The 23,731-nt window shown below is 38.2% G+C and overlaps 2 protein-coding genes across 9 annotated transcripts in view; one reads left to right on the forward strand and one right to left on the reverse strand.

Moving 5' to 3' along the window:
* Positions 1-482: 482 nt before the first annotated feature.
* On the reverse strand, positions 483-11,917 carry RLIG1 (RNA 5'-phosphate and 3'-OH ligase 1). Of its 2 annotated transcripts, XM_019632127.1 has the most exons (7): positions 11,679-11,917; positions 8,404-8,521; positions 5,855-5,950; positions 5,023-5,139; positions 3,146-3,343; positions 2,007-2,176; positions 483-708 (listed from the first exon to the last, which is right to left on the reverse strand). In XM_019632127.1, exons 1-7 carry the CDS (start codon positions 11,766-11,768, stop codon positions 520-522), a joined length of 978 nt encoding a protein of 325 aa, XP_019487672.1. In that variant the 5' UTR covers positions 11,769-11,917; the 3' UTR covers positions 483-519. The 2 variants fall into 2 exon arrangements, with proteins under 2 accessions (XP_019487672.1, XP_019487673.1); XM_019632128.1 differs by lacking the exon at positions 5,023-5,139.
* A 56-nt stretch (positions 11,918-11,973) lies between these two features.
* ZC3H11D (zinc finger CCCH-type containing 11D) overlaps positions 11,974-23,731 on the forward strand; it is a 44,870-nt gene continuing 33,112 nt past the window's right edge. Inside the window, exons 1-4 of one of the 7 annotated variants that reach the window (XM_019632119.1) lie at positions 11,974-11,994; positions 14,554-14,783; positions 17,643-17,762; positions 18,117-18,237. In XM_019632119.1, coding sequence (XP_019487664.1) covers positions 17,751-17,762; positions 18,117-18,237 — 133 coding nt within the window. In that variant the 5' untranslated portion in view covers positions 11,974-11,994; positions 14,554-14,783; positions 17,643-17,750. Of the gene's footprint in view, positions 11,995-12,950; positions 13,560-13,877; positions 13,918-14,553; positions 14,784-17,642; positions 17,763-18,116; positions 18,238-23,731 lie in introns of those variants that run through there. The other 6 variants (XM_019632122.1, XM_019632118.1, XM_019632123.1 and 3 more) reach the window with 6 other exon arrangements.

Below are 23,731 nucleotides of genomic sequence, written 5' to 3' on the forward strand. Positions count from 1 at the left end.
TATCAAATAGGCAATCATCGCCAGTGAATTTCTGTACATTCATAATGTTTTAAGTTATAAACAGTATAAGGGTAAACTTTTAACAATTTTAACATTTAAAATTGGGGTTTTATATACACTTAGCTATATATATATATGTGTTACAGTTTTCAAATTTTATATATAATTTTATATACTCTTGTAATGTCTACAAATATGAGGTTGAGCCATGTTTTGTTAAATGTCTGCCAGATTACATTAAATTCAACTTAGACTATTTAATTTTGAAAGCAAACTATCCAAAATTGTTAGTTTGTTGCCTTTAAATTACCACTCAGTTATAGTGGACAGAATCCAACCTTTGTACAAGCTGAGGAGCTTACCATTACTTAACATTTTTAAGTTCATTTGCTGATTCTAAGTAAGAGTTTGAATAGATATTTGCAACTGGGAAATTCAACAATAGGAACCCTTTAAACATGGCAGAATATGCAAGGTTCAAATATAATAATAAAGCTGGTTTTTAATTGCATTTCCAGTTTATACATCAAGTATTATATCTTTGAGCCTACCAAATTTCTGATTATCTATTTTTGAAAAATGATTAAACAGACACTTAGTATCAAAAGCATAGTCATATTTGTACAGGTTCATGTTGATAATCACTGGTTTTGAATTCATGTAAGTATCTGGAATTGGCCAGCATAAACCAAGATGATGGCGATGGACCTGAAAAGAGAAAAGAAGGGTATCAGCTTTCACTTGTATTATCTTCATTTACTTGCACATACTTGAGTGCCTACCATCTGCCAGACACTATTTAAGGGTCCACTTTATCTTACCCTTTTTTTTTTTTTCATAGCTGTTTTCCTCCTGACATATTACATATTTACTTTTTTATTGTCTATCTTCCCCATTAGAATGTGAGCTTCATGAAGGCAGAGACATTGTTTTGTTGACTCTGTATTTCCAGCACCTGGAAACACGCCAGGAACGTAATCAGGGACTCCATAAAAATTTAATGAATAATAGAGTCTGTTGCTGAGTACAGAAGCTAGCCAATTAAAAAATGTGGGTGGGGAGGCATTCTAACTAAAGGGATGTCATGTGACAGAATGGTGTTTTTTCTCTGCAATTAGTTAAGTATGGTTAGAACATATACAATGTGGGTGTTTAGGAGACACAGGGTAGAGGCAGTTCCACAAAATTCTAGGGGCCAGCTCATGAAAAATCTTAGTGTTATTAAACAGTTTTATGCAGGGAAGTAACATTCTCATTCATTCATGAAGAATGGACGGTACAGGGATAAGACTGGTAGTTAACGTTTAACAGGATCAAATAATAATTCCAGCATGAATCTTGGCCTAAATTAAAATTAACTGCTAATTGGTTTGGCAGAAATATAGATTCAATAGATCAGAATCTTTAAGAACTGATAATTGGATGTATGAAGTAATGGAGAGTGAGGTTAAAATGATATCTAAGTTTTTGGCTTCAGTGAATTAATTGTTGGAAGTCACGGGGTTGATGTGACTAGATCTAGTTTTGAACGTGACAAATTTCAGGAACCTGTGAGAAATCAGAGACAAGTCCAGGAGACAGACAGAAAGGGCACAAGGTATAAAATAATTCATTCTTTATACTCTGACCCTTGGCGCTCTTAACAAATGCTATAACCAAGTAAGTCTGGGAAATGCTGAATTAAACTGAGTTAGTGCAAGATGTCTCAGAGAGCACTAAAGTGCAACGTGAATTTCCGAGAAGGGAATATGCAGTACGCAGGGTTTCCAGACACTTTCATCACTTCCGTTTTGAAGCACATATAGAAGAATCGATGCCCCACAGAACAAATACACATTGGGAGGCACTACTTCATCACATAAAGAATAGTGGCACATGCGATGAGGAAATTAAATTTCTTCACTGCAGCATCAGAATTACTGCAATGTGTAGAAAGTATTTAGTGCCATTTCTTTGTCTTAGGAACATAAGACAACATAATTCCACAAGCTATTTTCTGCCATTACCTTGACTAAACAGCCATCATTGCAGTGCCATACTATTCCTTCGATTTTACCCTCTCTGCAGCCTTCAAACCAGGACAACAGATCACTGTGCTTCAAGGTAGGTAGATTTCTTATTTGAAATGCTCCATGTGGTATAAGAAGATGTAATGGATGCTTCTTGCTTCCTAACCCTAAATGGTAAAATCTTGCCATTAGCCATACAAAGGTTTCAAAAAGAATGAGAAAATTCACCTCTCCAGCTAAAAAGCCTTTCAAATTATGTAAGAATAAATTTACCAAAAAGTTTGGCTGGTTTCCTTGAAGAGAGAAATACTACAAGTACTCTCACTCAAAAATGGCACCGTATCCCATTACAGTCTAAATTCTACATTCCAGTATTCTGTACCAGGGTTTAAAACTATGCCCTGTGGGTGAAATCCAGCCAGATGGTTCCAATGGAACACAGCCACACCCATTCATTTAAGTATTACCTATGGGCCTGTTTCAGAGGTATGGCCCACAAAACCTAAGTATTTCCTCTCTGGCCTTTTACAGGAAAAGTCCGCCAACCCCTCCTACACCATTAGCCACATTCAACTATAATTCAATGTCTGCCAAACAACCATGCAGTATCTGGTAAGTTGTATAATTACTATCTTAGCTTTTTTTCTGTGGCATTCCTGTATAGAATTCCAAGCTTCAATGTGTTTGGATCTGTCTTCATCCCCCTGTCAACAATGGACTCCAAAGTGCCCTCAGGATTTGTACTCAATTCTTCATAACTTCATATGCTATTCACTGCCAATTCTTAATGTTTAGTTATTAATTCTAAACTAATTACCCAGCCATGAAAAGCACATCGTGATTTTCATTCAGCTCAGTTCACCTAAATTTTAAAAAGCAATGAAGTTACACTTGAGTAATTGCCTTTCATACATAGCTCTATAATGTTATTATAGCAAAGAACGAGAGGCTAAAATCAACCTTCTGGATAAATAAAATGGTTAAATTTCTCCATGGGCATAAAATTAATAGAAATGGCTATAATCCTAGGCTACTTAACTCAAATGTATTCGTCATTTCTTTAACAGAGAGAGAACCTAGGAAGTTCCTGTTATAAATGAGTTACTGTAACTAAAGAGAAAAATGGCTTTACTCACCATATGGGTTTCCATTAATATTTGTTCCTATAAGCTCCAGTGTCTGTTCTAAGAGATCCGATAGTGGCACTGCACTAATTTCCAAAAGACCAGGATCATCAGAATGATGCTTCAGCACCAGGGCAAGTTCAAATTCATAATTAACTACAGAGGAATGCCAGCAATACTGTTTGTTGTTTTTCTCCACTGGTACCCAACCTGTCATTTAAAGAAAACAGTGTTTTTTATTCTATTGTTTTTGTTTGCACTGAGACTTGAGGTAATTTTTATTTTTGTTGTAAATTTTCCATTATCTTCTAGATGTTCTATCACACACAGGTATCACTTTCAAAATCAGTAGAAATACAATTTTACTACTGTTTAAATCATAATCAATTTTTTAATTATAAGGTTTCAATTTTGATTCTGTTGAGGAATTAACTTATTTGATTATTCCTACAGAGCAGCCACCATTCTTTAACTAGAAAATTCACCTTTTCAGTAAGAACTAAGCACCATTCTAAGACAGCATGAAAACCTTTTTTTAAATTTTTTTAAGTTCTCTACCTTCAGTTCAGTTTCAGGGACAACAGATATATGCAGTAACTGTTCCACAATTTATTGTATTCTTTTAATATTTACTTAAAGATATATTGATCCCATATTTATTGAAGAGAGATATACTGCAAGTACTGGCTACTTCCCTCCCAACTTCTGTTGCCTGGATAGACTTCCTCATTGGGGAGAATTCCTTACAAAAAAAAAAGGAAACGGGCACATATGCCACTGTGACCCTCATAGCTGTGGCCTTCATTACCCAGATTAGTATAATAACCTGTTTGTTGGTCTACTAGTCTCCAGTGAAACCCACCCATTTTAATCATAATTCTATTTTAAAATTTTAAATTTAGTTTTGCTGTACCCCTGGCTTAATAATCATCTTTAGGATAAACCTCGAATCCCTTTAAACACAATACAAACCCTTTAAGATGACAGTATTCCACAGCCTCAATTTTTATAACCTTCTCAAATGTCATACACCCTAAACATTCCAGCCAGAATAAAGTGTTAAATAAAATTTCCAAAGGACTTCATGATCTGTGAGAACTTGCCTAAGCTGACCCTTCCTCTTCCCTGCCAGCTAACTTCCTGTTCTTAAGCTTCACTACAGATGTCCATGCCCTTTAGAAGCCTCTGTCACAGGTTGAACCTGAATTCTTCCTCTTCACTCCAAATGTACCTGCATACTCTTTTCATTCTTAAACTATTATTGGTGGATTTACCCTCATGTCTACAAGATCACTGAGGATAAGGGCTCTGATCTTCATGTTTGTATTACTAGAACCTAAGAGTACTTTGCACATTCTAGGGACTCAAGACAAGTCTGTTAAACTGAACCTTAATCTGGGGTACCCTTTTACTCAGCACACTTTTGCAAAATTTTTCCCACCCCCCAGTAAAACTACTTGTGAGACACCTATTTTCACCTCCCTCTATTGAAACAGTCTTCTAGGATCTTTGCAAAAAATATACACATTGTTAGTGCCAATCTAAAATACAAAGGCTCAATATCTCACTTCAGACAATGTCAATCATATTATCTATTCTGATAACATCTTTAAAACTATTCCCACCCAACGCTTTACTAATTTTTGACAGACTGTAGGTAGTCAGCTGTCCATCTTAGAAAAGATTATAAACTGAAAGGATATTCTTGATACAAAATATCTTTGGTACAAATTATTAAACTTCACAGATACTGAGGAATTGTGTGCTAAACAGATAAATACTGAGAAGCACCAGATTAAAATTAAATTCTGTAATTTCTGATCAAATGGATCTTTTGTTCTTTATACCAGTAAACACAAAACTTCATTTTAGAAGAGATTTCATGATACCAGGAATGTGTCCATTTTCATCAGGCATCGGATTTCCATTTAATTGTTCTATTTCCTTCGCTGGTATCCAGCACTCTGGAACAGGTTTGAAATCCTCCTCAACATTCCAAAAAAATTCTAAAAGAGATAATCTTGTATGTGGCGATAATTTAAAAAATATATAATCCTAAACAAATTCAAAGTGGGAATAACTAATAAACCGCATATTAGGTAGCATATAATTATTCTCCATTATCGCTATAATATGACTATACTTCTCAGCGTTAGGGTACTAACACTTAAAATTTTAAAATTTGGACATACCAACATTTGTAAATAGGGGATAACAGTCTAACTAAAGAAGCCAATGTTCCAGTATGTATAGATTTATGATGAATTTTTAATGCACTATGAACACAAATATATAAAAATTATATATATGTATGAGTAGATATGCAATGAGTGTATGTATCTACTTATATAATATTTAGAGGTATTTTAATGTAATTTAAAATATTAATAATCTCGAGATTTGTGACTGATCTATAAAATTAAACATTTGTCACTTAGGCAGACAATCAAAATGTGTTGCTCATTATAATATATGTAATTTGTATGTATTGAAAAAATTGATATACTATAATGAAGAGACACAGAAATGTTAGGGAAACATTTAAAAATATTTTTCAAGAATATTCTTTTACATATAAAGGTATTCAATTCTAATTTTCTTCTTTTTCCAAAGTGCTTAAATTATACAAAAGGATATAATGTACAGAAACTCTACAGCAAGAAATGTCACAAATTTCAGCTATTTAAATCATTAAAAGCTTTTTTAAAAAGACCCACTAACCTTTGGAGTTTTGTTTTGAATGTAGAAAATTTTTAAATCTTTTCTCAGCTAGTTTGTTAGGTTTTCTATCTAGCCGAGCCCAAAGATATGGCCTACCTAAAAAAATAATTAAAGGAAAAGTATTAGAAGGCAAACAAAACTTACCTTGAAAAACTTTCAGAATAAAATTTTTCAATAAACAGTAGGGTCATCTTCTCCAAGAGAAGCAACCCTCGAAGACAAAGTGAAATATGCAGTCTAACAGAAACATCCTACCTAGCAGTACCTGATGTAAGACTTACATCTTTGGTTAAACAAATATGTGACCCTCTCATAAGGACATCACAAGCCCTATTTTATTATAACTTGCATTTGTGAGAAACTGAAGCTACCTCTACTACATGGAAATATAACCACATAATTGTATTCACACCTTCCCTGAAACATGAAGGTTCATTCCTTGACGATCTGGACTTTGGCTGAGCTGTTCTGCACGGCTCTGACCCCTGGTCAAGACGTGAAACCCTCATTAAGTAACATGAGGTTTCAGGGCAGTGTGACAGGCATTCTCTATTAGTGACAGTGAGACCACTCAGTGAGACTCCTGGAGGGCTCTGCTGTTGGCGCTGGTTACTTAGCAGGAAGATGCCTTGGTGACCAACAAAACAAAAACCCCCCAGCTGAGACTCCATGTTGTGTTCCCTGGTTCTGAGGCATTCCCTGCACACATCAGCGATTCCTGACTTGAGAAAGTGTGTCCTGCCAGGGCCTGGACTTTCGGATCGGTGGGGGGGGCGGGGGGGACACAGGAGCTTTCACTTGGCCTCTCCTGACCCTTTGCTGTGAAACAGTCTTTGGGTGTGATGTGCATCCTTATTTTTACTATTGGTGCTATGTTATGTATCCCTTTACATGTAATAAACGGTGGATTTGTAAGCATTGTCATTTTGGGTCTTCTAACTTTTCTTTAGCAATCCAACTTCTTCTTCAACTGCAATCATTATACATAATCACACACAATGATGGACACTGAAGTTTCTTAATATCAATATAGGAGAACCAGATTAAAATTATATTGTCATTTCTGGTTAAATGGACCTTAGGTTCCTTTTACTAGCAAACAAAAAATTCATTTCACTCACATCCATTAAGATGGCTACTATGATAAAAAATACAGAAAATAACAAGTATTGTGAGGATGTGGAGAAATCGGAACCCTGTGCACTGTTGGTGGGAATGTAAATGGTGCAACGTCTATTTGGAAGTTCTCAAAAAATTAAAAACAGAACATATGACCCAGCAATTCCACTTCTGGGTATATACCCAAAATAACTAGAAGCAGGGTCTCAAAGAGTTATTTTTTACACCATGTTCATAGTATTATTTACAACAGCCAAAAGGTAGGAGCAGCCCAACTGTGCATAAGTAGACGAATGGATAAACAAAATTCAACTTTAAAAAGGAAGGAAATTCTGACTTACTACAACATGGATGAACTTTCAGGACATCATGCTTAGTGAAATTAGCCAGTCACAAACAGACAAATCCTGTGTGATTCCACTTAAATGAGGTACCTGAAGTAGTCAAAATCGTATAGACAAAGGAGCATGGTGGCTGCCGAGGACCGGAGGGAAGGGGAATGCCGAGTTGTTTAATGGGTACATAGTTTGTTTTGCAAGATAGAAAGAGCTCTGGTTTGAGCTCTGAGCAACAGCGGTTCGAGTCAGCCCGAGCTGAGCAGCCGTGAGCTGCCAACAGGTGGCGGGATGGCTCAGCTAAAAAAAAAAAAGAAAGAGCTCTGGTGATGGAGGGTGAGATAGCAGCACAAGGTGAACTGAACTATACACACCCCGGAACTGTACACTTCAAAATGATTAAGATGGTAAATTTTATATTACGTGTATTTCATCACAATTAAAAATGAAAAACTGCATTTCCAAAGATAATACCTGATACCAGAAATGTGTCTAATTTGCATTTAACTGTTCTAGTTCTCTTGCTGGAATTGAAAGGTAATTTCACCATCCAAAAGAAATCACAAAGAATATTTCTCCTTTTTCAGTGCATTTTTCTCCTTAACACAGTTGACAATTTCTATTTCAATTTTTACCTCTTTTAAAGTCATTAAAACAAATCAGAGAGATTGTTAATAGTAATAAAAAACAGTGGAATCAGCACTGGGATCAACTTTAGAGTCAAACAAACCCAGATCCTATCACCAGTTCAGCCATTCATTAATTATATGGTCTTAGACAAATTACTTAAGTTCTCTGAGCCTCACACTCTACATCTGTGAAATAGAGACCTTAGTGTGCAAATCAGAGATAACACATATAAAATAATTATCATACTGTATGGCCTTTAAATGGGTATTGAGTACATATTAATTACCTTCCTTTCCTCCCCCAAGAAAAAGATACACCAATACAATAGATGACAATTTTAATTTTATTACTTTGCACTTATACTTACGTTTCCAAGGATTTATGAAGAGCAAATGCCCCATTTTCAGATATATATAGTTTGTAAGGTGATTAAGAAAAATAAATGCTTGTATAGTTTTATTTTACCTTTGTAGGTAGTAACATAACAACATGTTCCATCCACTTTTTCTGTTGGAATTGCACTGTGTATATCTGCATCTAATGCCTTGTGACTTACAGTTTCAGTTGCCAAAACTTTAAATGGCTTAAAAAAGAGAGAGAGAAAACTGGTTTAACACAGAGAGCATCTATCCCTTCACACACACTCTCACCTGAAATGTTTTAACTTTACTAGCTCTAAGGGGCAATCTCCTGTTTATCCTACAAGACAATTTAAAAATATTTTGTCCGTGAAGTTCTCAGGAATCACCTCCTCCTTTCTATGCTATCACAGCAATACCTGTTTTTCCACACAGTTGTTTAATTATTCACGTTTCTTTATCCACCATAATGAGCTTCACACCAGGAACTTTCCTATGCAGTGATGCATCCCTAACATAGGTGTTCAGTGTATTCAGTCCTTTACTTGACAATTATTTGCTACATGCCTCCTATGGGTTAAGCATTGCCCTCGAGCCCTAGGAAATATACAGTAACAAAATGTGTAATACAATGTGAGGTGTCATAAGTGCTAAGGAGAAAAACAAACAGGGACCCTTTCAGCTTCATTAGCAGCAAACTGTTTGCATATTTAATTTATGGTTTTTCTCCTGACAGGAAGACAAGCCAAAAGAGGATCAAGAATGGAGGAAAAGACTGTTTCTACAATTCCTACCAACTTTTCATCTGTATTTCCGGTTTTGAGTAAGGCTTATGCCACTGTCTCATAGTCTAAATTATTTGATGTTAGCATTCATCTTACATAATGTGAAAAAACACTGCATTATATAAACATTATACTGGTATGTAGAGGCTAAGACTGTAAGTGGAAGTAGAATTGAGTAAATTCAAGACAGTAGCCCCATTCTGGTACTGACTCAGTACTTTTAAGATAAAACTGAATGACTAGGGGATTTATCACTAACTTATGACATCAGTATCAGAGGATATCAATTTAACTTGTGGCAGTAGAACTAAGAAGGTTTGGCCCAATAGTGTGTGTGTGTGTTTAAATTTATCAAAGATTCTAGGGAGAAGACCACTCTGCTCATGGAGCTCCTAATGGGTAGAAATATCCCTTCCAGAAGAATAAGTTATCTACCACCCTCAGCTATGGACATGCCCAAAGGACAAGGTGAGATATAAAAGGGTACACGAAGCTCATCTTCTCCACCAGCCATTAGAGACTTTAAACTATGACTGGAAAAATAAGGCATGTGTGCATAAAAACTAACAGACACTAGAGTGGGCCTCTACAGTTTCTGGGTAGGCAAAATCGCTGGGATAACAAAGATGTCATAGAGAAGATCTGATTCAAAAAATTAAAAATTCTGGAGGTGATCCAGGCAGCGTTCATACCATAAGGAAAAATACAGAGACAGGATTGTACCTGGTGTGCTAAGAGGATTAAAAAGACTTTGCTAGGGCCGGCCGAGTGGCACGTTGGTTAAGAACTAGCTTGGGATGCCAGAGGGCCCCGGTTGGGATCCCACATGAGGGCCAGTGACACTGCCCTCTACAGCTAAGATGCTGAACAACAGCTCAACCTGGAGCTGGGCTGCCGTGAGTCGCCGGCGATGGCGTAAGCTGCAGCCCCTTCTGCAGTGGGCTGCCATGGGCTACTGTGTGTAGCCAGCAGCCAGGGTGAGCGGCCAGCAGCCGCAGTGAGCGGCCGTCCAGAAGCCGGTGACTGATCTGCCTCACCCGGGAAGAGCGCAATGATGGTGCCAACTTGGGCCAGTGAAGCAACGTCCTCCACAACTAGACTGAAGAACAAAAGGGACAGCAACTTGTCTGTTCCCCTTCCCCCAATTCCCCAGCACTGTTCCCATCCAATTCCCCAATAAAAATCTTAAAAAAAAAAAATTTTGTTAGAACAGAGGATTCACCGGAAGTTCGGTTACAGAGTAGATTGGGCCTGATGAACAGGACACCTTGAATTATATTGGGATGTCGGCAAAGTCATGACCCATTTTTGCAACGAAAAACAGAAAAAAATACGGCATGACTTTTCCGACAACCCAATAGTTACAGAATTACAAGCTATGCTATAAGCAACAGTATAAGCTATTCCTAACTGCAGAGCAACAAGAGAAGGGGTGTCTTTTTCCTGGTGGGAGGTACTGTTACAAATTATACCCCAACCAGCATACAAAAGTTGAGAATCACAGCTACGGCAATGACAAAGTTTCACATCTATTAGGTTTGTCAGCGCTTAAAAAAATAAAACCTCGACAATTACTGTCGTGGTAACTGCGGGGTTTGGACTAGGAAAGAACATCATAATGATCTTTCTGGTGGCAAGAAAGAGCAATCAGGTCGCACAATAAGCAGGGCATAAAATATTAAGAACCGGAACAGCAGTGATGACAGTAGAAAGGAGGGAAGAGCGAGATGCTGGAAGGTCAAAAGCATCAAGCAATCGGAACACAGGGGATGACAGGACTCCAGGGTTCCTTCTTTAGCTCAACAGATATTTATCCAATGTCTACCACGTGTCTGGCCCTGGAAACTGGGACTCGAGATGGCAGAGCGGCCTTCCAGCCTGGAGGATAAGGAGCGGGCTGGATGGAGGTCGATGTCAAAGGTGCATGTGATTTTGTAGGAGACGTTGGAAGCCCTCAACCGACGGCTGGGGATTCTGCTATCAAGGTCTCTGCGCCATCTCCAAGCACTAGCCTGGTACAGGTTGCTAACCATTCGCCAGGATTTGCTCAGGTCCCTCTGGGTGTAAAACACGCTGCTGAGAGAACAGAAAACCTTGAGACGGGAACCCCAAAATTAGAATGCAGTAGGTCATTCCTGGCGACAACGTGTGAGGTCTGATCTTTAGTGACCGAATGAGACTAGCTGTCAACGCCGGCGGCGCTTCCCAATTTAGAACAAGGAAACAAGTCTTCTAAAAACTCCACGCGGTCACCACACTCTTGAAAAGAAAGCGTGGACTGCGGTGGTAATTACTTAAGGGGTCTTCCCCAAAAGGTAGTAACCTGAGAAAAAAGGAGTATGAATTAAGATGTGGGTTTCCAATTTCCACGCGAGGGCAAGTCTGAATCGCCTGATGAGGAAAAGTCTCTTGCAGATTTCCTCCCTTGCAACGAAGGTACGAGAGCCAGGAGCGCAGGGCGCAGACTCCCACCCTGGCTCTCCCCAAGGAAACCTGCAAAAGGCTCCCGGCCTACAGGGCGGCTCCCACGCGCAGCCAGCCCCGCGGGGAGAAGCCCACGCGCGGCTGCCCCGGCGGGACCCGTGCTCCTCAGTACCTGATGCTCCCTTTTGGTGGAAGGCTCCTCTTTCACCTCCGTCACAAACACACACGGCATTTTCCGCTGCACCGAGCCCAGGCGCCTCATGGTGGGCCCGATGGTGCGATTAGGAAGCGCACCTCAGAGCAGTGCCCGATCCCGGTGGACAAAGCGATTGGCCGCCGCGCTCAAGCCACACACACCTCACACCCAGGCACAGCGGCAGCGCCCACGTTCCACATACCGAGCGTGGGGCGGGGACGTACGCCCGGAAGCGGCCTCCTTGCCGCAGCGCCTTCTGGGAGTTGTAGTGCTGGAGCCAAAACACTGCCAGGTACGTTCCCGCGAGCGTTCCCTCGGGTTCCAAGGACCATAAAAAAACAAATCCGTTTCTGGGTGGGTGTGCTTCACCACACGTAGTAACCGACGATATTTATGAAAATTAAGTATTATCAATTTATAAGTAACGAATCGTTTCAATGGTGATTTAACACCATTCTAATGAAACCTACTTGCCTGTTATCTTTATTGAAGTTCCTGGGGCAAGCACTGTAGAAGTTGGCCGAATGAAAACTGACATCCCAGGAAGAATGCTAGGAAATGCTGCAATTAAAACGCCTGGGACAAAAATAATTGCTTTTTGGATTATGCATTATTGTGCAGCGTAATATAGTCGAAATAGTTCTGATCTTTATTGAGCGCAAAATTTAGCCTTAAACTAATCCAAAACCACACGAATAGCAATAACCAAATTTCAATCTCAATTTTTTTTTCAGAGAAATCTCATTTATCTTAAATATGAGTTCCAAACAGAGTCCAAATGGCTTGAGTAGTTGTAGTCAATCAACTACAGAGCTAAAAACAGCTTTGATTATTGCTCAACAGAATATTGGCAAGTAGTGGTGAGAGTCAATGACTGAATAAAATAAATATCAAATATTTAGTAATAGTAGCCTTTCTAGCTCATCGAAGCTAGTAATAATAGGGGAGTTTCAACTACTATTTTTTATGTGCTTGGACAAGGCCCAGGTCTCATTTCTATGACTGTCTTAACTGCAAGTACCATACTGTACAGCATTTTGCTGACTTTGCCCTTGGAAAATTAAACAACTTTGTCTCCCTCGGAGTATCTACATATAAGAGAATTACCAAAGAATAAAATATCCCAAAAAACAGTTTAGTTTTTTTATTGGATTCAGAGGAGAGGGGGAAAGAAGAGATTTGCCATTTTAAAGTATTTACTTTCTCTTCTGCTATGTTTGATTTTCTCATAGGAAAACACAAAATGGCCAAAAAAATTTAAAAGGGGGGTACACCTGATGCTGGCTGCAAGATCTCGGGATCAAAACCTCCTTAGCATTTATTGTCAAGAATCAGCAACTTTTTTTGTTCCTCCAAAGGAATCCTAAAAAGCAGCTTGTTTCATGAGTCTCAAGGGACAATAATTTATTAACCCTCACAGCTATCAACTGTCATTTCCCAAACTGCCACAGAATCTTCTAGGTGCAACATTCAGTCATTTCTGAGAAAAGATGATCTCCTGAAACATTCCACTTGCTTTTTGAATCATAGCAGTCCCTCTCATCATTCCTCAAGAAGCACTGTTTGTTTCCGGTGCTTTGGTTTCATCAGTGCCTGGAGCAAAGCATCCAGTGGAAACAAGAGTCCAAGTCAGTAGACAGCCACAGGACCAATTCACAGCTATAAACTGACCCCCACTCTGATGGGCAGCAGCCAGCAGTTTTCTCAGATTTTCATCAGCCTGAAGAGCCATCAAGGAGTAACTAGGAGCCCCCGCACTTAAAGTGGTGTTATTGGATTACAAACTAGAAGAAAGACTTTCTTCTCTGACTGATGTATTAGTGCTGTAGCATGCACCTAAGATGAAAGTCACTTAATGTGAGTTGACCTTGGCCAACACAAAATATTTACAGAATTTGTGTGCCTACCCCCAGCTGCAGAGGCTAATTTCCCATTACTCCATTACAGGGAGTAAAAATCCTCCTCGGTATGGTCATAGCTTTCCCTGGCAGACTAGAATGAATTTTACAACAGGAAAGAAGTGAATAAGGAAGCGGAAAAAAAGAAGAGTAAAAAAAAAAAAGAGCAATTAGGGCTCTAGTCATTCTAAAGACTACTGAAGTGTACAGATCTATTTACTGTTCTTTGCAATGACAAAAAAATATATCCTCATTATAGTTTGACCTGCTTTTGCTGTACCTAATGGAATATAGTTGTTTACATCTTACTTCAAGAGGTAAAAACATCATTTCAGCCTTTCCCCAATGTAAAACACGTATTTTCACAATGGCTGTAATCATGGTGTTAATGTAATCATACAATAGTGTGCTTGGTAACAGTTTTTGGAAATAGTCCGATGCAGCTAAAAATTGATAGGTGGAGAGGGAGTTTATCTGGAGGCAGAGACAACTTAAAGATCATCCTTAGGGGTGTTTCTCCCAGTATCCTATGTGCTTAAGACGGATACTTTGTTGTAGAGTTAGAAGGCAGGGCAAAGCAAAAGGCAGATGGTAGATTTTTCCATAACTCTTTGCTAATATATTCAAGTGAGAGCCAAATCTTTATTCTCTAGTTCTTCATTTACTTTTAATACTGCACGACTTTTTTTTATTATTCTCTTATTTACAGTTATAGGCAAACAATAGTTTCTTATTTGTTCCCTAGATTTTTACCCCAAAGCATTGTATTCAAAAGTTCATACCAAGTTAGTCCATTTTACTTAGACAAAATGGGAATCCATATGTCTCAATCTTTTAAGTTTTCAATTAAGAGTACATTGCAATTTAAAAATCCATTTTGATCTAGTGTGATCTGTCATCTCATGACGTCTTTTAAGGCACCTACTATGAATATTTTTATTAATTTCTTCTAGGTTCTAGTACTTTTAGTAAAGATGCTAAGATGAAAAAAGACCTCAACTGCTGATTGAAATGCCTCATTCTGGGAATCAGAGTATTTCACTTTGCTGTCAACAAATTCTCAAAATTTGCAAGCGCTCTGGAACCTTTCTGCTTTAGGAAGAAGCTCTTCCTCCTTTTATGATGGATGAAAAATGAGTGAAATATAGCTACAAGATGAATAAGTAGTCCAGTTTATTTTAAGGTACCTATTAAAATATTGCAATCTGGATATTTTTTTTCCATGTCAGTGGGTAACAGTGAGTACATATTTAAAAACTTTATCTTGGAATATAGATAATACATCTCACCTATTTAAAATTTTAGTTTTGTTTTCCAACCATATATAGAAATAAGGTATAGAAAATAGCCACTTATTTGTGAAATACTTAATATTTGTAAGTTATGAAATTATGAACTAGTTTATGGTCCATATTCAATCAGAATATTGAAAGAAAATATACTATTTTATTTTTACTAGCCATTTTTGGTTAATATACTAGAATTGAGGAAGAGAAATACTGTGCAGTACTCACTAAGGTAACCTACAGTTACATGTGAGGTCATTTGTGATGAGCAAACAATGGGTTTGGTAACAGGAAAATTCTGGAAGGTTGAGTTTGTGTGCTTACTAGCAACCACTTTCAGCATTTCTGCAAAGCTAGAGAAGGTATCTTCTAATTTAAATTTCTTTAAGAATTATCTATTGTGTAATATACTGTCAACAGGAGGTCAGTTTTAAAGGAATACTACTGATAGCCTGAAAGACTGCGGAAAAGAAATTATTTTCCCCCTTACACACTTATAGTTCTAGTATTTATATCCCTGCAATTTTTATATTAAAAAAATTGGATTATCAGCAAGAGAGTTGAAAATGGCAGAAGTTGGGAATGACTGCTATTTCTTTTTTAATTCCACATGCATAAAGGTAAATATTATACAATTTACAGTATTCACATGTTAAAGCTTTTTAATAGAATGAAGGAATCTATGGCAACGATTTGCATTGCTGAATCAAAATTTAGCTTTTCCTGTAAAATATTTTACATATTTAAAATCTGAAGTAAAAGCTGATCATTTATTGTTGATGTATTGAATTTCTCTGAGGAAATCTGGGATAATTTAAAATTATGATTTGTTTGAAATTATGCTTATATATGCCATTTACAGGCCTCTGGCTTTTTCATCTTCATGTGACAGTTGTGTATGTATTTTGGCTCTTTGAGACATCAAATTCCTAATACTGAGACATTATATGATACATCACACTGTTTTGGTTAATGTGATTTCAGTTATATAAACTGAAATAAATCAGGCCACTATCAAACTTAGTTAATAAATCAATTCCTTATTTGAAATTCATTAACCCAATTACTGAATTTTCCCCTGTCAAAAGTCAAAGTAACAGCAAACATTTCATGGAAAAAAGGAAAGAAATAAACAAATTAGTCAGATATGAATTAAAATTTGTAATATGAAGTGACAAATATTTACTCTGAGAGATTAGGATTACTGGATCGCAATGAAACCAAATAAATGTAAACACTCAATGTCTGAGGCTTCATGTTGATGTCAGAATAAACCCAGTGAAAGACGTGATATGTCTGATTTAAGGGGTTTCATCTCTGCTAGGAAACCTTAATGGAGTCAACCTATTTCACTGTAAGAATTAAATACACTTCTATTGCCTGTTACCTTATGAGTAACCCTTAGGATGAAATATAATAATAGAATTTTGTTCTGTGTGAGCAGAGAGTTTTGTCTGTTTCACTGCTATATCCCCAAGTACTTAGCATGGTGATTAATGGGTAGTAAGTTCTCAATAAATAATTAAATGAATAAATACAAATAATAATAGCATTCACAGTACTGTATCTCATATAATTTTTACAACAATCTGTGAGGATGGCATTTTATTCCCCTGCTACAGATGAGGAAACTGAGGCACAAAAAAGGTGAATAACATATTAACTTTGTGACTATGGACAAGTAATGGAGCCAGGAAGTCAAATAACTGTTTTTTTCTAGACGCTTATGAATTACCCAGTACTACAAGAGGCATAGATCCACTTTTAAAAGGTTGAGACAGTGAAGATGGGAGTAAAAGGGTGGTAAAAGATAAGAAACAATCATGGAACATGTGTCAAAAGAGGGACGAACTTAATGGAATATTTTTGTTGTATATTACTTGCCTCTCTGCCCAAAAAACAATGACCTACAGCTTTTCCAACTTTGGATCTATATGTAAAAGAATAAAAAAAGTAATAGCAGCCAATTAAAATAATCTAATACCTGCTTTTGTTGGTATCTAAAGATGTCGGTGTGTATATGTATTGGCACAATTGTTTTATCTTTGTAGACAAGGGAATAAAGCATATACAGAGGGCGCCAAAAAAAATGTATACACATTTTAAGAAAGGAAAAAACTGTATTAAAATTCTAATAATATATACCGATAACAAAAGATGAATACAAGCCATGTGTATACATTTTGGGGGCACCCCCAGTACATTTAATGTAATGTAACATAATGTGGTAATTACTTAAAATTCCATAATAATCTAAAGTTTAAGCTTCATTCACTTTCCCTATATAAACACACTTAACAGTATCTGCATAGACTAAGAAAACATTTATTTAATAAAAAGATTGAAGAATAGAGATCATCTCCACAATTAGAATATCACTGGTGATTTAAAAGAAAATATATATCTGGTTTTCTTCAGAAAGAGAAGTTGTTCTGTCCTTGGACTATGATCAAGAGTATCGCTGATCTCTTATATTTATGCTAAGTGATCCACATGGATGAAATGATAACAAAAAATAGCATTTGATTAGTGACTTGTGGTATATTGTACTATTTAACTAGATTATATTGTCAGTCTCTCACTAAAAATAGACTCATTGGTTAAATTTTAGACTTATGGCCTTATATCTTGAGCATGTTTTTTTGTGATTCTAATTTGATCTCCTTATATTTTCTTTAATTAATTAGCAACCTACTGTTGTTGGAAACTAATATTGACCTACTGAGTTGTGTACACTGTTTCCCTTTTCCTTCTAGGGTTCCCAGTGCCGGTTCCGACACTGTGAAGAGGCCCTTGGCAGTGACACTGTGTGCTCATTATGGCGAGAAGGAAAATGTTTAGATCCATTTTGCAGATTTAGACACATGGAAATGCAGGTAGAGTTACTCAGCATCAGACGCATGTTTGTTAAAATGGTCTCCCTTCAATAATATTGAACTATAGTCTTATAACACAGTAGGGAACAAATAATTCTTTTTTCCACTACTTAATTTTAGGTATTTTTCACTTTGCTCAATTTAAAATCTTAGAAAAATTCAGGAGTATGTTTCAGGAATATCCATTGCATGTTTTAGATAGCAGAGCTTAGAAACACTGAAAGCCAGGAAACACACACCATCTTAAATCAGTAATTGCAATAGTTTTTGTCACATTGTGTTATGTTGTAGTACATGGTATTTATTATGATTATGGCAACTGATTGTTACATTTCCCCCACCTGCTTTGTCTAGCAAAACTGCAGTATTTCATGCTTCTGGGAAACTCAACCTCTTGGTTGTGTGAAGATCAATTGTATCTTTTATCACAGCAAACCTCGAAATATCAATGGATTATTTTTACCACCAAGTAGCAGTGAGTACATTTTTCTTTTTCTAATAACAAAGACATGCCATGTTATAACCTGGTTTTGGGGTGGCAGCATAGAGTGACATATTATGTAAAGTATGACAAGGTGAGTAATACGGTTTAATAGCCAGTGGATGATTTGGGAGGAGTCTATCAAGAATTGTGAGATGAAGTTTAGAATGAGCCATCAAACAGCTAATAAGATGAAGTGAACCAAGAGCAAGTTAAACTTTCTCTGACTTTGTGCATCTAAAGTAGATTTTATTTATCTGAAAAGTGAGATGACTACTGACCTCACTACGTAAAAGGAAACTCTCTCACTCAGCAAAAGTATCACACAGTTGGAGGCAGACCCAGAGGTCATAGCCTGAACGTTGTTCCTTTAATGCAGAAACCTACCTCAAAAGTGGAGAGAGCAAGGGCATTCTCCGGTTTGCACATTTCTGCTTCTACAAGAGCAGCTGTTTATGTGGTTCTTCCTTAGGCTTCAGTGGTAAAGAAAATGTGATTCCACTGCTGCAAAAGCTGTGGCACAATTCAATCCAGCTAAATGATACTGCGATTCTACTATGTGGTGAGCCTTACACTAGGTTCTCAGAGCGCAGGTTGGCGGGTGATTCTATACCTGATAGTGAATGGCAATAACCTCGTGTAAGAATAAGCTGGGGGTGTCAGGCTTCCCTGATATTGTAGCTACTCCGCTCCCCTGCTATGGCCACCACATTTCTCCTGATGGAACAGTTCAGGAAGTAAGCCTACAGGGTATCAGTCCTTTGGGATTTGAAAATTTGGCTCCAGATAATCCTTGGCTAAACATTTGGTCCCCTTGTTATTATTCTTCTGGAAAACTCTGATCTCATCATGTTCATCACACATAATACCTTGGTTAATGTTTCTCTTCCTTGGTAGACTATAACTAGTTTCCTTACCAATGCTTTGCAGTGTCTGGAGCACAGATGCTCAGTGAAATTGGAAGTATAGATAGATGGATGAGGGGGTGGATAGATGACTACTGAAGGTAATCTACTGGGATGAAAGTTTTGCATCTACTAAGGGACTAACTTGGTCTCATTGGTTTACATATGGCATGATTTTATTCCATGAGGAACCTTGTACAAAATTCTTTATATCTAGTTAATAGTTTGTCTGAGTCCTAATGGCCTATGGATAAAATTACTATCTTTTATACCAGTTCTTTGAGGACTGGAGGGAAACAAAGATTGCATGCCTGGGCAAAGAAAGGGTAGAGTGTGCAAATGAGTTCTTTGGCTCCCCACTGTAAGACATGCCCTGGGCTAAGTTTTTGTAAGGATACATTTCATTATTCTCATCTATTAGAGATAGAATCTGGGGGTCAAAGATAACTTCTGTTTTTTCTGGAAGTCTCAATTTCATCAACAGGTGTCAAGGCTGAGGCTGAGTCTCGGAGTAAGCTCTCCCCTCTCTCAACAGGGCCAAAGCTAGATTCATGCACTGGAACCAAACCCTTCTTCCCCTGGGCATCCTCCCTTCCATTGAAAGGGAAGACGTTGGGTTCACAGGCTGCTAATATCCTGCTTCCTCAAACCTCCTTTCCTCTGTCTCTAGGAGACAACAGGGAGCCCCACACACCCATTTTGTCCTCCACTTAACTGTTTTGAATTCACCAGGACTAATTTCATTCTGCCCTTTATTTCTGTTTTTGTCAGCTTGTGTAGGAAAGAAAAAAACAAACAAACACCACCTTGCGTTTCTCCTTTACTCTCACACTACTACCACACTAATACTACCAGATGGGCAGATTTTTTTTTCCCAACACCAAACAATTTTCTGTAACACCAACTGGGTGTCCTACAATTCAATACAATTCTGACACTAACCAGAGTTAGCTAAGACCCCACAGGTTAAGAGTTCCATCCCAAAAGACTGTGCCCCACTTTAGATATCAATTGCAAGTAGTGTGCCCCTAGGTTACCCTCTACTAACTTGGCCACAAATTGTAGGTTCCCATGATCTATCTCTCCTTAGACTGATCATTTTCTGGAATAGCTCACAGAACTCAGAAACACTTACTTTTATGTTTACTAGTTTATTATATAATAAAGAATATCAAGAAGGATACAGATAACAGCCAGATGAAGAGATACATCAGGGGCAGTCTGGAAGGACTGGAGCACAGGAATTTCTGTTCCTGTGGAGTTGGGGTGTGTGTGCCACCTTCCTGGTACGTGGATATGTCCAACAACTTGAAAGCTCTCTGAATTGTGTACTTTTGGGATTTTATGGAGGCTTCATGATATAGACATGATTCATTATTAACTAAATCCAGCCCCTCCCTCTTTCCCAGAGCATGGGGGGTGGGGCTGAAAGTTCCAAGCTTCTAATCCCATTTTGTCTTTCTGGTGACCAGCCCCCATCCTGAAGCTGTCCAGGAGCCCACCAAGAGTCACTTTAATAGAACAAAAGGCACTCTTATTACCCAGGAAATTCCAAGGGATTTACGAGTTCTGTGTCAGGAGCCAGTATCCAAGACCAAATATTAGAACAAAAGATGCTCCTGGTGCATTTATTACTTAGGAAATTACAAGATTCTAGGAACTGTGTACCAGGAACTGGGGAAGGAGACCAATATGTGGATGTCCTATTATTTCACATCAGGGCATACCAGAAACCCCATCTGTCACGTGTCTCACTTCTATTCTTACTCAGTCCCTTTCATCCTCTCCTCTCTAACCTCCAGTATCAGCAGAATTCTTTCTCAACTTTTTCCTTCAACTTTCCCTTCATCCTCATAATTTAAGAGTAATTTCTGCCTGTGACCCCTGCCTTTCCTGCAGCACCCGCCAAGTGGGGGTGTGTTTTCTCCCAGTTCTCAAGGCCCACTTGACCTAGAGGTGAAGTAGGAGGTCTCCTAGGTCCTCATTGCCAATTTCAGATTGTTCTCTGTCACTTCTTAAAACCATCGAATTCGTATCCCATGTCAGCAGCCTATATCATTATTACTTCCCGGTGTTGCTGGTTTTGCTTCTGTCTAGGTCTGTCTAGGACCTTCTTTCTTGTTCTTCATAAGTAGGAACTACTGGCTCATTGTAACTCTAAAAATCCTCTTGCATCAGATCTTGGTGATCCCAGTACATAAATATGTGACCTATCCATCACCCTAGCCTCTTAGTTCCTTGAATTCAGTTCCTCCATGGATCTTATTCTCACCCCGTGGCACTCTTTTTTAGTCACTCTAAATGCTAATTACCAGCTCTGAGCAACAGCAGTTCGATGCCCTGCCCAAGCTGAGCTGCCGCTGAGCTGCGAACAGGTGGCAGGATGGCTCAGCTAAAAAATAAAAAAAAATTTAAAAATTAAAAATTGAAAAAAAAAAATTAAAAGCTAATTACCACCCCCTGCCCCATGATACCAATTACATGCTTTTCACTCTATGACCTGTTTTTTGTATTTCAATGCTAGTATCCTGACTTATACATAGCTTCAAACCCACTGGGACCTCCAATTCGTTGATTGTGCCATCTTGTCACAATCCCTCACCCCTGGATATCTTCCCTCTCCTCTATCTGGTAACCTGTCCTTTGCCCACACCTTCCACACTCTTGCTCCTTTCTGGCTTCACTGTACTTGCTCGGCAACCGGAACACTGGTTAAACACAACTCTTAGGAAGCTACTCACTCAGTGCTGGAATCCATTACAGCTGCACATGACTGCAGAAACATACACAACCATGCTTATTGGGTTAAATTCATGACCACAAACCTCAAATGAGACCTTAATGCTGACTGTCAATCATACTGCATAATACCTTCCCAGTTCATCCATATTCTCCTAGACTATTATTTTGTAGCTTCTTTCTTTTCCTTAAACCTCCTACCCCTTCTCCCAGGTGATGACCTTATGTCTTACTGAACTGAGAAACTGTAATGAGAACCTCCACAGGTTTCCACCACTGCATCTGCCCACCTGTTAGTATCTGTACTGGCCTCTTACCAAAGATAAGCTATTCATGTTCTTACCTAAAGCCTATCTTTCTATCTGTTAGTAGGATCTTACTCCCTCTCATCTACTCAAGGACACTGATTCAACAATTCTTCCCTCTATCTTCTACATAATTACTTTTTCATTATTGGATCATTCCTTTCAGCATAGAAGCATGGATTTATTTCTCTAATTATTTAAAAAAAGAAAATCTCACTTCTCTTGATCCATTTTCTCACAAGCTACCACCCCATATTTTTCTTTCTCTTTGTAGCAGTTCTCCTCAAAATGGTTATCTATCCTTGCTGTTATAAAATCCTCCACTCCCATTCTCTCTTAATCCCATGTAAATCAGGCTTTTTAGCCATTTGTTCACCAGTGATGTACAAATTGTTACATCCAGTGGTCAGTTTTCAGTCTTTACATAACTCGAACCATTAGCATTTGACACATTTGAGCCCCCTTCCTCACTGATATAATTTTCTCATCTAGCTTCCAGGACACCATACCCTCTTTGTTTTACTCCTACCTACCTACTGCTCTGTTTTCACTCTCCTTTGCTAATTTTCCCTCTTTTCCCAACCCTTTATGTGTGGAATGTTCTAGAAATTAGTCCCTGGTTCTCTTTTCTTCTCTGTCTACTCCTTGGTATCTCATCCAGCCTCATAGCTTTGATTATATTCCACATGTAAATTACTCCCAAATCTACATATTCATTCCAGAACTCTCTCTCTTGACCTTCACATCTTATATTCAGCTTTTCACTTCGACTCTTAACTTAGATGACCAATGGACACTTCTCACTTAATATGTTCAAACTCATGGTTTTACCCCTATACACCCAAACCTGCTATACTCATAGCCCATCTTGCTTGGTTTGATGATAGTTCTATCCTTCCACTTGTTCAGGTCATCTGAATCATCCTCACATTCTCTGTTTCTCTCATATCCCACATCTAATCTATATAGAAATTCTGTTAATTCTACTGTCTTAATATATCCAGAATCTGACTTGTCTCATCACCGCTATCATGCCCACCCTGAGCCAAGCCATCATCATCATCTCATGCCTGAATTACTGCCGTTGCCTCCTAAGTGGTTTCCCTCCTTTAACTCTTCATCCTCTATGTCTGTTCAAAGCACAGTTGCTAGAGTGATACTCTTATCCATAAATCAGATGTCACCCCTCCAATGGCTTTTCATTCCATTCAGAGTAAAATCAGAGTCCTAACTAAGGCTTAAATGACTCTCCTTGTTCTGGTGCTGTTATCTCTCTGAATTGATCTCCTACAACTCCTCTACTTACTCATTCTGCTTCCCCCACACTAGTTTCCTTGCTTTTCCTAGAGCATGGTTCCATGCTCCTGTGTTACTGGTTTTGCACGCAATGCTCTTTTCTCGGTGTATTTATGGATAATTTCATTTCCTCTTCAAGACCTTAGTCAAATATCACCTTTTAATGAGGTCCGTTCTGAACACTCTGTTTGAAGCGTAATCAGCCTCCCCACTTCCTCCCTACCCATCCGCAATCTTCCTGGC

Source organism: Hipposideros armiger, unplaced genomic scaffold, assembly GCF_001890085.2.
Source record: "Hipposideros armiger isolate ML-2016 unplaced genomic scaffold, ASM189008v1 scaffold_1082, whole genome shotgun sequence".
NCBI classification, from domain to species: Eukaryota; Metazoa; Chordata; class Mammalia; order Chiroptera; family Hipposideridae; genus Hipposideros; species Hipposideros armiger.